The following is a 14114-nucleotide window of genomic DNA, read 5'->3' as shown; positions in this document are numbered from 1 at the left end:
CGTCTCGTTGAATTGGTCGCCAGTCTTGTTGTTGTTTTTCAAATTTGTTATATTCCTCGCGGTATATTAATGATGATAAGAGAATTCGGGAATTTTTCAGAGAGTTTGGCTTTTATGTACATCGACATGGTAGCGTTAATACTTTACTACATCAAACATGTGCTTAATCCATTGATTATTTTTACAAGTAGCAGTGTTTTCAGACAACGCTTGAAATGAACTTATAAAGCCACAGTACGTGTTAATCAAGGAGAAAAGTATATAGTTAAAGGCACTGAGACTCCTGACTGGCAGTGAACTACACCAACAGCTAACACATAAAAGAAAATGTAGCATGAGTTTCCTAAAGACTGAAATAGCTAGGTCATAAGAAATCACAAAAAAGGCTCAGGCTTGCCGTATTTGGTAAAACCCATGTACAACAACAACAACAGACAAGGTGATGACACCTGTTCTCAGCACTGACGAGAAGATACAGTGGTCAGGAGACAGCGCATTTGTCTGATGTAAATAGAATGTAATGGTAGCAGAATTCCGGATCGGAAATGCTGCGAAATATGTTTGAGGGAATTGGACTGAGCTGCCCGTTTCAAGTTCGAATTCATCAAAAAATTCAGTATGCAATAAGCACGACCTTTTTCAGATTACATACACAATATATATTATTAATACAAGTCATTATTTAGCTCTTATTATATGGCTGTGTCTCACAAGGACTGGGAACTACCGAATTCACGAATTTGATTGGCTGGAATCTATATTGGCCGCGGTCTAGATTTTCCCATCTAGACCGGCATCTAGACCGGTTTCATTTTGCGTTGAAAAAGTAGCAAACCAAAATACAAAAATGTTCACCATTTTCTTTTATTTTTTTGTCAATCATTTATGGAAGTGCAAAAAAGCTTAATGACAACGAAAAAAAAAAACACAAAAAGTAAAGAGGACGAGCAAATTTCGTCAGGTTTAAGTTAAGCTCATCGCCGTTCGCGAGCAAAACGTCAGCAAACCAGTTACATTAAACGAATTAAAGTTTTCTTCTTTGCCATATAATAAACATCTTATTAAACGAGCTAAGTCGGTCTGTATGGGAGAATCTTGACCTCGATCGTGAGTACAGACCTCACTGCGTTCGGTCTGTACACACGACCGAGGTCAAGATTCTCCCATACAGACCGACTTAGCTCGTTTAATAAGACGTTTATTATATGGCAAAGAAGAAAACTTTAATTCGTTTAATGTAACTGGTTTGCTGACGTTTTGCTCGCGAACGGCGATGAGCTTAACTTAAACCTGGCGAAATTTGCTCGTCCTCTTTACTTTTTTTTGTCATCAGGCTTTCTGGCACTTCCATATACGATTGAGAAGAAAATAAAAGAAAATGGTAAACATTTTTCTATTTTAGTTTGCTACTTTTTCAACGCAAAATGAAACCGGTCTGTAACCGGTCTACTTTGTCGAACTGAAAGCAGCGGTTAGCAATAAATTGGGCGAGAAACAAAAGATAAAAAACTGAAGTTTGATCACAAAATGGCCTTTAATTCTTTCAAATTACAAGTCAGGATGACTCAGGATTCCATAGCAACAGAACCAAATAATATCTTGCATCGCGTTAAAATTACGCCACCAAGACGACGCCTCCGGCTTAAAAAGTTCATTCTATTCATTCAGTTGATGACATATTTTGCTGACAGAAGCTTCGAGTGTCAGAGGTGAAATCAAAATCAAATATATGATATTAAGGCATTACATTTTATGTGGGTTAGAGTAAGTAAGAGTGCTTATTTCCCTATGACACCCAAGCCAGGCACAATTTTGGATTTCTTGGCTTTTCAGTAACGTTCGAAAACCACCAAAAATGACTCAAAAGTGTTATCCTCCCTCAGACTTAAATACTACAAAAGTGAATAAGAGTTCAGTTGCATTTTCCGCCCAACCGCCTCCCCTTCCCGTCTGAATAGGGCTGTGCCGAGTAAAATTTTAGAAAATTTCGTCTTTGGAAAAGGTTGTTGTCATTCATCGTGGTAGATGCAATAATAAAGTGTATTATCGTTTGTCTCACGATGTAGTCACTGAGATGTAGATCGCGACGTTTCGACTGCTTACTGCTAGTCTTCTTCAGGCGACAAGGTCGACTGATTGCACAGTATCATTTATATCACAAAGGTCGGCTGTGATTGGTGCATTTCGATCCTCCTATTGTTCCATTGTTCGGGCGAGTAGCTGTTCCCTCAGTGGTCCGCTGTTGTACCGTTCTCCTGTTGTTGTGTTTCTTGATCGTGGGTATCCATGCTTCAGGAATTTCAATTGCACTATCCCTGTTGATGTTGTTAGGGTGAAGTCTTATGCGAATAGCTTCCTTGACCCTACGTGTGTACCAAAGTTCAGAGAAATTTCGTCTTTGCAGTAAAATCTTCAGTATTAGATTTTGATGCCTGAAATAAATGTTCGTAAGACAAAAAAGCAATTTCAGATGTTAGTGGACAAAACTTGTGCAATAATAATTTCAACTATATTGCAGTCCTTTTTGCATTTTCTAAAAGCTAACGATATAAATATTTGCCTGAAATAACAGCAAAAACAATTTCCCATGGGCACTCGAGAAAATAAATTTCAAAGTTCAGAGAAATGATGCAAACACGGGTAAAATTTCATCGTCAATTTCATTTCACCAGTACTTTAAATTGTTTTATATGAACTTCAAAATTTGTTTTCGACATTTGGGGTTGTTAGAAATGATTTCTTTCGGGAAGATATTTAAAACAGTCGCGCAGAAGTTTGCCGACACGATGTAAATAATCTCGGTACAAAGTTTTTTGTTTTTAATTTCTTTCCAGGATCCTCAATCATACCCCATGCGTCTTTTTGCGTCGGACTCTGCATCCCCGAACGTCCTCATAGATCATTATTAATTGTTCTTCGATAGAAATTTCTGAAAGCAGTTAATTTTGTGAGTAAACCACTGATCGGGAAAGCAGAATGACTATTTTACTTTGTACCATGACATACAGCCAATCAGAAAAAAGGAAAGCCGTTGTATATTTGACAGTTTTACATCCAACCTTCCCATCATGCGCCCCGCGTATATCGCATTGATTGTGTTGGCCACTGTATTCTCTATGGCATGGAATAAAATAGTTATGCAACGCTCTCTCGTGGTATACCATGGAATATCCCACTCGTCACTTGTATTTTCTTAGTATACATACTTGCCTTAAGGCTCATGTGTATACCGAGAAAATACAAGTCACTCGTGGGATATTCATGGTATACCACGAGAGAGCGTTGCCTAACTAGTATATATATCCCTCATAGCGGAGATCTTAGCATGTCATATCGTATGAGGATTGAATATTTCGCAGACCGGTAAACTGCCTTTCAGTAGTAAAACACGTCGTCTTCAGAATCCGCTTTGTTCACAACATTTCCTCAAACCCCATTCACTATCAAGACAATTCCTTTGAACAATAGTGCTTGACGATATGTACAGTTTGGAGAGCGATCGTTTCCTCTTCTTCACTCTTTTTGATTTCCTTTTAATGTATGTACCACACTTATAAACCCTAAGATAGAAGCTCTCCCGTTCGTACTTCAATTTTAAGCTCGTTATGGCACCGGGGGGTATTTTAAGTTCAAAAGGAGTAATTTTGAGATCTGATTTTAGTGATTTGGGGACACGAAATCTCACGGTCTTCAAATTTAAACTGACGTATGACGCATTATTCATTAACCCAGTGACGTCACTAAGGTCGTTAAAGTCTCCTCTCAGTGCCCAGTCAGGCCGATAAAAAGATTAAAAACTCATTGTCCAAGAGTTATGACAATTTTAAATTATCGAATAATGCAATAATTTATATGATAATTTTGTTCAACGAACACTTTAACTGTAATTGGTGCCTTGAATTTCACCTGCTCTTTTATCCCATTAGCAAGTTACTTGTAAAATATATTAAACGAGTAAAATAGACGACAAATTAGCATTTCACTGCAATCTTTCTCACGATTTATTTCTACGATTAATCTCTCACTAGCACCGAGTTTCAGGCTAAGGTGAAAAATTAAAATACATAAACTATCGAGCTGTTGTTAGATATTTATTTACTGTTTTCTTAAATAATTTGCTATGATTATGTTACGATCGTGCTGTACAATTTTTTCTTTTGTTTGGTCTTTTTAATCCTCTTTTTTCTTTTCCAGTAAACTGGAAGAAAGTTATGCTCATTTTATTAAATGGGGTTTTGGGCGTATTTTTTTTTTAACTAACTACGTACGTTTATAGTAAAAGGTATTTTTCCAGGCATTGAAATATGACATTTTCTTTGAACATTTTTGTTACATTATGACAACAGCAACAACAACAACAACAACAACAAAATCAAACTGAGCAGATGGAGTCGGAATACTAGTTTTTAATATTTCAAATTCCAGTTATCTATTACTGAACAAATGTAAATTAATTTCCGCAGCAAAATCGGAACTCACTACTCGTGGACCAAAGAATTACAGGATTTATCATATGCTTTATGTAATAAGCGAAAAGCGAAATCACGTCCGCATAAAAATAAAACATGTTTGTCCACATTACGGCATCTCCTTCGAATTCTCTTATGAGCATTAAAACACCTCGAGGAATGGAACAGATTTGAAAAACGGCAACAAGGGAAACCAAAACTAAGACCAATCGAATCTTTTTCTTGCAACGCTGAAATGCGTCCTTATTATCGGTGTTTTTCCTCGAGAGGTTCATTTCTCGTCTGGCAAAAACGAACACGTTAACATAGCACCAAGATTGAAAAATTAACGGAAGGGCGATGAACACGAGTACGAGGTAAAACTCGTAAACACGACGGACAACCATCGAGGGGAACATCGGAACACAGTAAAATTTTCCATCTGGGTCTTGCACGAGATCGAGCATGATAGCTTGAGGTAAAGCTGCTGTGATGTAGCAAGCGAACCAGATGGCGGCAACAACCACTCTTGCTGTCTTCACGCACATTCGTCCCTTGAACGGCTGTACAATTGCACGGTATCTTTCCAGTGCGATTGCCGTGTGAGTCATGACAGACACGCTGACAAAAAGCTCCGGTATGGACACAAGGAAGTTGCACAAGAATTTACCAAAGGGCCAGCCGATGTAGTTCTCTATAATGCGCTGGGGAGCGGCAATCAATGCCATGCCAAGGTCCGCTATAGCAATGCTGAGAACCAGAGAGTAACAAGGAGTTCTGAGTCGCTGACGGGCGATAATCGCGACCACAATTAGGACGTTCCCTGGAAAACCCGTCGCTATCACGAACGCGAAAAGGACTGTAGTGATTGTCGCCGGTTGATATGTGTCATTCGATGAGCGATTGTTGAACAAAGACACATTTGTATCCATCGCACTCTCGTATTTCAGGCCCTGAGAGAGAGAGTTACCGCTCGCTGCAACTTTCCTCTGACTGTCACAGTTCACCAGCAAGGAGAATATTATTTAAGACATTGCCTTCAACCTATCAACAAAAGATTGAAAAGAAAGCGCCTAATTTTGATTCAATTTTAACCACGTACTTGAACAATTTCCTGATAACCAACTTCCGAATATGGCGGTGAAAAGTTTCTTTTCTCGCCGCCTTATAAACTATCTTGAATTTAATATCAGGCCAAAAGATTTTGTGGGCACCTTCAGTAGCCAAATTTCGAAGAAATACGGTGATGATACGCAGGCAGAGTTTGACTCCGAACAATCATTCTATTAAGCCATACGCACAGATGATAAATAGCTCGGTGAGCAATTACGCAGTTGAAGCTTTGTTATTATTTTGCCTAAAAGCTTTTTCGTTGGACCTCCTTTGTTTTTCCAGCGTTGTATTGTTTGCTGGATAATCTCGTTGGAGAACCTCAATTTGCTCGCACGAAAGTAACAGACTCATTAACCTATCGCCGTCTTGAAAGTCTTCAATAAATGTTTATTCAAATCTGTCAGGTTAAAAAATTATACAACGTTATCAGTGGCTCGTACTGTGACTAATCCACTATTATCGCTACAGTCCCGGAAGCCCTTAATTTTTATGTCAGGCAGAGCGACAATTCATCTCGAAAACAAGATTGGCCGTATTCACACTAGAGAACGAGAATCCTATCAGGACGAGTAACTGTGAATTCGTGAAACAAAACTCGTCTAACATTTATTAAGTCACATTTGAGACATAAAAGCGCTATTTTGTTGCTGGACAAATGAGTGCTTGGTTTTCCTAGTTCCAGTCCTTTCCGGGTTGTTCTAACTTTCCCAAAACTCGACCAGAAAACCCTCTGAAATAAATGTGAATTCGTGACACACTTCCACTTGTTTCTCGTTTAGTACCGTTAGGAAGCGAAACTTGTCGATTAGTCTGGCCAATTTAGACGAATTTTCTGGCGTCAAAAATCCATTCCGTAATTCAGTCATTATCAAATCATCACGATTCATAAACAGAATATTCCGTGCATTTACGCGTTAAAAAAGTTCCTTGAAAAAGTATTTACTTCCGCGCTATCAGGCTAAAGAAATTAAAGATTTTTTCTTTACGTGTCAATAATGAGTTTGTTTGAAATATACACATCCGTTCTGAAAGTACAATACGCTCGGCGCTGGAAGCAAAACTAGAAAACCTTGTTACAAAGAGTGACCGCCAAAGCCTTTGTTTTCGGTTACGGTAAAGTACACTGATTGAATTTACGTTGTTTGTCTCTCTTTGGTTGAAGTTTCGGAAATAAATAAACAGATAAGTAAATTGTTTAGTTCCGATATATACATAAAATCAGAATAAGTATTTATCAACAGTGTATTACATGTCTATTAATATCATTTGGCGATATTTACGAAGCAAACCGAACATTTGTGCTTGGGTCAAAAACAGACTTAGATTTTGTTACGGGTTTGACTAAATAGTTTTAATGGTAGTGAGACAATATGTCTTTGTGGAAGTCTAATGTTAAAAAGTTCCTCTGTAATAATGTTTAATCCTTGAAACGCGAGATAATAAAATTTAAAAATTAAGAAAAGATGTTGAAGAGAATCGGCTTTTTTGAAATCGTTGTCATGTGTGTAAATGTACATTTCATATATGCTGTGATCGTGAATGAAATTTTATCATCTCAGCAAGTGTGCCATTATCGAGTCAGAAAGTTTGGGCAACAGGAAATTGTGCACGGAATAAACAATCGCAAAAAAAGTCATAAAAACGATAAAAAAAAGGCTTTTGTTTGACGCAGTTTTGCATAATCTAAAACCAGCGTGATAAAAATCTTACGGAGATTTTGTAGGAAATATAACAGAAAGCAACGCAAGCACTTATTTGTTAACCGACTTCCCATCAGATGTTGAAAGTAAACGTCACCACGTTAGCATTTCGCCATATTTAACGTGCGCAAAACTGAATCCGCAGACAGCCAGCCGTAATTTTGCACGGGTAAAAATCCTCCAGTAAAGAAACGAGTTAATGGAATATTGTAAATCCGTGAATCTGAACGTAACTGGCTGACATCATGATTGAATAGTCGTCGATTTGCAGCTCTCGGCTTAGCGCATGTTAGTTGTAGCAATATAGACTGATTCAAACAACACACTTTTCAAAAGCCACTAGCTAAGTAATCAATGTATCAAATTGTGTGTTACCTATGGTTATTCATCCATTCAGTGAACGGTATATTTTGATATATCACGGTTCTGTTTGACGCGGTAAAAATCGCACGCTCTCAATCGGTTAATTTGCGAGTTTGCAAGCCAGTAGTGATCAATCATAAACTGAAGATGAGAGACCCTGGGAATGAGGTTGCATGCCACTGGGAGCGTTACTAGTTAACTATTCCCGTAGTTAGTATTGTAAGTTTTGTTAGTATCGTTAAATTGTAAGTTACGTGGGCATTGTAAGTAGTAGGTAATTTTTGTATGTAATGTAATGTAAGATATTGCAATAAAAAAATGTGGCTGTATGCAAAAAATAAAAATAAAAATAAAAAATAAAAAAATAAAAAAATAAAAACCAGCCTCGCTCTGTTTTCCGCCTGGCCGTGGGAAATCTGGGTTCTAGATTACCTAGTTAATTTGGCATACTTCATTTGTCCAACGGCGCACGCTGATGTCACTTGCTTGGTTTCGCTGGCTGAACCGTTTGCTGGTCCCTCGCGGCCCAGCCTTAAATAACTCCATAAGGGGTTTTGGATGGGCTTATAAACAGAGGGGCTTATATCCCGGAAGACGTACAATTAGGGGTATAAAATCCCGTTTCGAAATGAGCTAAAGTAGTGCTGTTCAAAATACGTTTTTCGTATACTGGTTTTTAATTAAACTTTAAAACATCACAGTAAATCGAATTCATTAAACTTTAAACTAGAGGGGGCTTATATCCGGGGGAGCTTATAATCGGGAGTGATATTTTGTTTACAGGTAGATGGGCCTATAACCGGAGGGGTTTATAAGCGGCGGGGGTGAGGGGTGGGCTTATAAGAAGCAGTTTACGGTACGAGAAAAAAAAATTGCGTTTAATGAAAATCGTCAATCAAGTAACTACAAATCATTTGAGAAAAACTGTAAATCTGGGAAACGGTTTGAACTCAAATATAAGACGGGGCGAGCTGCCCCTTACAAAAACTTTTGACCAGTCGAAGTCAAATTCAGATTTGACAGAAAAACCTTATTGGGGAAATTACTGAAAATTGTGTGCAGCTGATGAAGTTTTTACCGGCAGTATCACAGAACGTCGTGCGAAATCTTCGGCCGGGACATTTCGTACACGGTTGGATTTTCCTCGAACTGATCCTATCACTCCCGGCATAAAAATCTCGGGCCTTTTACTTGGAAAAATTAGCGGGTCTCTTGATGTTCGACCAAAATTGCAGCTGCGTTGTAATAGTCTTGTGAACTCCTGGTTCACAGTTTCGTCCGTACTTGTTAAAAACATGGTCACAATTCGATGAAATATTATTTAGGACGTGAGTGTTCGCATAACTCGTCCGCTATAAATTATAGTTGATGTAGAATCATGCAACTGTTGGTGCCTCGTTAGATCATGTTTTTTCGGGACGTCTTCAAACTTACATGTTCATACCTTTGACAATGTTATGAATGACGTAATTGACTGACGCAATTTATTGACGCAAAAAACTTGATGCCATATTGTTTATTTCGTTAGATCACGGTGCATCGTACCTGTTAACACGGTGCGATTTTGCCTCAGTTCTGCCTAAATTACCTCAGAGTTAATTCCGTGTGTGGCTTAACATTGCATAGCTTCGTGAAGCCGCCTCTATTTCAGTTTCTTTGCTTCGCTTGTCACATAATGAATTTATAGGTTATTTCCAGAATTATTTTTCTCTTATCTCTAGCTCGGCTCAACATCGCATTATTTTTTCTTTATAGAAAGTTCACCTTTGTAAGGATCTGGGGGAGGGAGGGGAAGACTGTTTTAAAAAGGGAAGGCAATAGAAGAAAGAACTGGATGCAGATTCCTAAGATACCAGGAACCGCAATAAGAAGGGAGCAAATCGACAACAGAAGACCATAGCGGAGCCCCATAGGAGATGTGGTAAACCCCTCGAGCTCCAAAGTATTGATTTGTCCCATACGGGTGCGTGCGCACGAACATGCGTGCATGACTGCACCTGCAAAAGGCACGCGCCTATTTCACAAATCACGAACTCAAGCATCTTCAAGGACTTATGAAAACAAAATGGCACAGTACGCTTTTCCTTCGAATTTTGGTGCAATTTTTGAGAAGATTGGAAAAGCCATTATGGGATCTGAATCGTCGGTGAAAATCAAAACTTTCTCTTTTGTTTGAATGATTGATTTGAAAATGCAGACCGATAAACCTTCTGAAGGCAATTCACGTTTGAAATCTGGAACATTCTAACGCTTTTGAATGCGTTTCTTGGATTAATCATGAACAAGACTTAATTGATCGCACTTGAGCTTGTTCCAATCCCCTTTTTTCGCTGTATATATCAATTTCGGCGTTTTATCGTGCGACGTAGAAATTATTTGCTTTCCTCTTGACTTCAAACTAATTTCCGCTTACTGCTTCTAGTATACTTGCTTTTCCCGGTTTTTTCTTTTCTTTTTTAATGTTTTGTTACTAGAAATTACTAGAAGGGAAAGTTTATTGCTAAGTTCAGTAAAGGAATACCAATAAATAAATATATTGTAGAGCTCCCTTTTTAGCTTTAAAGTCTGTATTAAGCATGGCTTATGTATAATAGTTTTGCCACAGAAAAGTAGACCTTTTCATTTAGAAGGAAGTGTTGGGCAAGAACCAGCTAACATCGCTGATAGACATCTAATCAATTCACGTGTCAATAGTTTACGGGATATTAAAAAATAAAAACAGTTAATCCTTTTTATTCTGAATATTCCAATAAAAAATCAGCCTGATCTGTCTTCGTAATCATTGAAAACGGTTTTTGTTTTATTGCGGATGACTACAACACACTAAAATTAATTAAAAGATCTCCTTGCAATATCCTTTCAGCGACCAGTGTGGGATTTTAAACTAAAAAAAGAGAGAGGATATAAACTAAATCTGTTTCGCGAAGGAAATATGTGTCGTCATGATATTGCTAGCTTAGATTAATATCGATATCTCTTCAGTTGTTAAATCATTCTGTAAAATATTTATCATTAACATAAGTAATGTTTAGTTAGTAAAGGAGAAGTTGTCCTAAATAATAAACACACAATTAGAATACAGAACGTGTCAATCGTATAGGAACGGAGTTAGTCGTTTGTCAATTATTGCTTGGTTCACCTGACGCGCCTAAAACAAGGAAATAACTCGCAATTTGCGTTTGGCATAGTTCTCTTGTCTCTGGTGAAAGCCGCGCCGTCCGTCATTTCTTAGTCCATTGCCGTAAATGATAAAGACGTTGAATGTTGATACGTCATTGAACCAATGAAAGGCAAAATTTGGGAGGAAATTAAGTGACGTAGGATCCAAAAGGTTTTTTTTGTAAACGAAACACAAAATATGTATGCGGCATGTATTCATTTTAGAAACAAACCAGGTACACTTGTTCAGTGATAGATCACTAAGTGCGTTGCACAGGAAGGCATCTGAGGCATCTGAGGTAGGATTATACTTATACTTTCTGTCATAAGGATAAAAACAAAAACAAGATCGAAAAGAAAGAAAACTAAACAGTATAAAAATGTTAGTTTATACAGTTACGCCCCCCGAAAAGAAAAAAAAACGTTTTCTGATGGGCTGTCGCAATTATAGTTTCTTTACAAGTTTCGGAAATAAGACGTCCTTCTGAAACCAGTTACCTAAGTCTGCCCTCGCACTGTCGAATTTTCGTTAATCTTCGTCAAAATTGCGAACACTTTCATGACGGAATAGTGCTTTGCACAAAGATAATGCACTTTGAAATTTTGTTCCGGCCGAACTTCAAAGGCTTGGTTCGCCATGATAAAAGCAATATTTTTACACTTGTCTATATATTTTGCAAATTTTCAGACATAGCTTTATTAAAAATGGAAAACTGCGTGATTTGTAAAGAGAGCCAAAGTAGATATTAAAGCCATGAGGTGCAGTTCACTTTTGTACATTTTGTGGTCTGTCTGATGGTTCAATACAACACAACATGAAAATACTTCTTTGAATACTAATTGATGTAATTTTAATCTCCGAATATTATTTACTAATAACTTTGTTATGACAGATTCAAAAATATGGGTTGAAGTGTTATTCGCTCCTAATTCCTGCTCCCCTCATATTCTGCGAGTGTCGATAATTTTGCGCAGGAGCAAACAAATTTCGTCGTGTTATTGATAATGAATGCAACTGAATAAATTCATTCATTGATGGATTTTGTTTGGTTATTTCAAACGCCAAGTAATTTAGACTTATCTTTCAAAGAAAGGTAATATGCTTAGACTTTTCCTGAAAAACAAGGCTATTTTTTTTTCAATATTTTACGTCGGGTTTTATTTGTTCTTTTGAGGGATGGTGTTGATAGGCCTCAAAATTTGGGTTAACGTACTGGTTTCACAAATTAATTCTTGCGGCAAAAGTATCTCCCACTGATGCATGTAAAACGTCTACTTAGCAGGGTTACCGTTGAATTGACAAGATTACTATCCACGAAATTATGGAAATAAACTCTTTTTTAAACTGATCTCAGACTCTCACAGCCGGTACGGGTTTCAAATTCAAAATTATATTTTGAATAACCGATCAGTATTTAAAGGCCAAAACTGATACCAGCAATTCTGTTTTTTTTTCTTGCAGAATTTTCACGAAAAAACACAGTTACCGGTTCGTGAATAAGTAATAAGCCGAAGTTGTCAACTTGAGGCGACCTAATCGACTGAATAATAAATGGAAGTCTCCCTTTTAAACAATCTCAGCAGCGATATTTTGATTTCAAATCAAACCATGACACCTGAACGCAATGGCAGCGAGCAAGAAGCGAACCAAGAAGAACTGTTCGACCCACTGTCCTACAAAATTATGGTCATCGCATTTTTTGCTGTGGTCTTCGCTTTCGGTTTCGTCGGGAACGTGTCGGTGCTGGGATCAATTTTGAAGTGGAAGCGACTAAGAAATCCTTGCGGTCTCTTGATTGCGAACATTGCCGCTGCGGATTTGGGTGTCGCCATTATTGCTGCACCTTTGAGAATCGCTGATCTGTACCTACAAGGCTGGCCCTTTGGAGAAGCTCTCTGCCGAATTATTCTTCCACTCCAAGATGTCATGGTTTGTGTTTCGGTGATTACGCATTCGACCATTGCGTTTGAACGCTACAGAGCCACTGTCACACCTTTCAAGATGCGACTGTCATCTTCGAAGATAAAATACGTTAACTTGGGAATTTGGCTGATCTGTTATGTTTTCGCTGGTCTACCATTAGCTATTCCACTGAAGGTACAGCTCTTCGAGGATACACCATACTGCTTTCCCGAATGGTCAGATCTTTATCGCAGAGTATACGAGATCTACTTGGTCGTCGTCTTCATTGTGGCCCAGCTCATGATCCAGAGCTATGCTTATGTGAGTATCATCCAAACGCTCAAAGCAAAAAGTGACATACTTGTCGAGGTGGCGGAACAAACGGGAAAAAGCTTGACTCCAGGAAAGGCAGAGAGGTCGCTTAGCTCGCGTGCTTCGTGCGCGGGAATCTTACAAGTGGCGTGCGTGGCGCGCGTGAAACGAAAACAAAAGCTCGTGAAGATGCTTCTTGTTTTGGTCATAGCGTTTCAAATCTGTCACCTTCCACGAGGAGTTACGATGCTATATCGCGAGTTTGCTGATCCTTCATTAATCAACACTACGTTTAAATATATAGATCTCGTAGCATTGGCTCTTTATTATCTCAAACATGTTATAAACCCTTTCATTTTGTTCACAATGAGTGCAGACTTTAGAATTGGAATCACGACCGTTTGTGCGGCGTGTTCCAAAGGAGAAGAAAGTACGCTTGAAACAGAAACCCAAAAGTGTAACATAAAGCGCGCAGAAGAGCCGCCAGAAGAACTGGATGAGAAACAAGAAGAAATATGGGAACAACGAGTTTAAAGAGTCCTTTCCGTTGCAAACTTAGACTAAGCAAGAATACAACATGAAAGAAAAAAAAAAAAAAAGAACAAGTACTTGTAATCAGTAGTGTTCACTGTAATTGACATATTTAGCTTTGTACAAAATGGGAGTAATGTAAATGAATTTTAAAACCCCGTGAACATTAATTTATAAAACCAAACTTTCCCCTTGCCGATAAATTATTCACAGTTTCGGTGAGAGTTTGATTTGCGTGAGTTGTGGCTTAATTGGAATCAATTTGTTACCTGTATGCGGCAAACCGCCTCCTCGCGGGTCGGGTGTTTAAAATTAGTGAATAACTGGTCTAAAATAGACATTTTGATTTGTTTGAATTCAGATTCTTCAAGAGCGTTCTTATGGTTAGTAACATGACAAGGTTTCTTGCCCTGGAGAATATTCCTCTTTCTGCTGAAAAAAAAAAAAAAAACGAAATCGCTCGAGGTTTGGCCGAATTTCATGGCTCATACTTTCCAGAGATACCCTCCGAGCTATATAGATGGGGCTAATGGTATCATGGTAATTGTAAAATTGCTCTTTGTTCGCGGATAAACTAACTGTCAA

At 38.2% G+C, this 14114-nt stretch overlaps 2 protein-coding genes across 2 annotated transcripts; one reads left to right on the top strand and one right to left on the bottom strand.

Annotated features, from left to right (window-relative positions):
- Positions 1–4396: 4396 nt before the first annotated feature.
- LOC145498288 (neuropeptide FF receptor 2-like) lies at positions 4397–5500 on the bottom strand. Its single transcript, XM_081478191.1, has one exon. The coding sequence runs from the start codon at positions 5378–5380 to the stop codon at positions 4451–4453; it is 930 nt and encodes a 309-aa protein (XP_081334317.1). The 5' UTR covers positions 5381–5500; the 3' UTR covers positions 4397–4450.
- A 6666-nt stretch (positions 5501–12166) lies between these two features.
- Positions 12167–13560, top strand: LOC145497610 (neuromedin-B receptor-like). Its single transcript, XM_081477430.1, has one exon. The coding sequence runs from the start codon at positions 12336–12338 to the stop codon at positions 13530–13532; it is 1197 nt and encodes a 398-aa protein (XP_081333556.1). The 5' UTR covers positions 12167–12335; the 3' UTR covers positions 13533–13560.
- Positions 13561–14114: the final 554 nt, after the last annotated feature.

This window comes from Orbicella franksi, chromosome 9 (genome assembly GCF_964199315.1).
Source record: "Orbicella franksi chromosome 9, jaOrbFran1.1, whole genome shotgun sequence".
NCBI lineage: Eukaryota > Metazoa > Cnidaria > Anthozoa > Scleractinia > Merulinidae > Orbicella > Orbicella franksi.
This window is presented reverse-complemented; position numbering and strand designations above follow the sequence as displayed.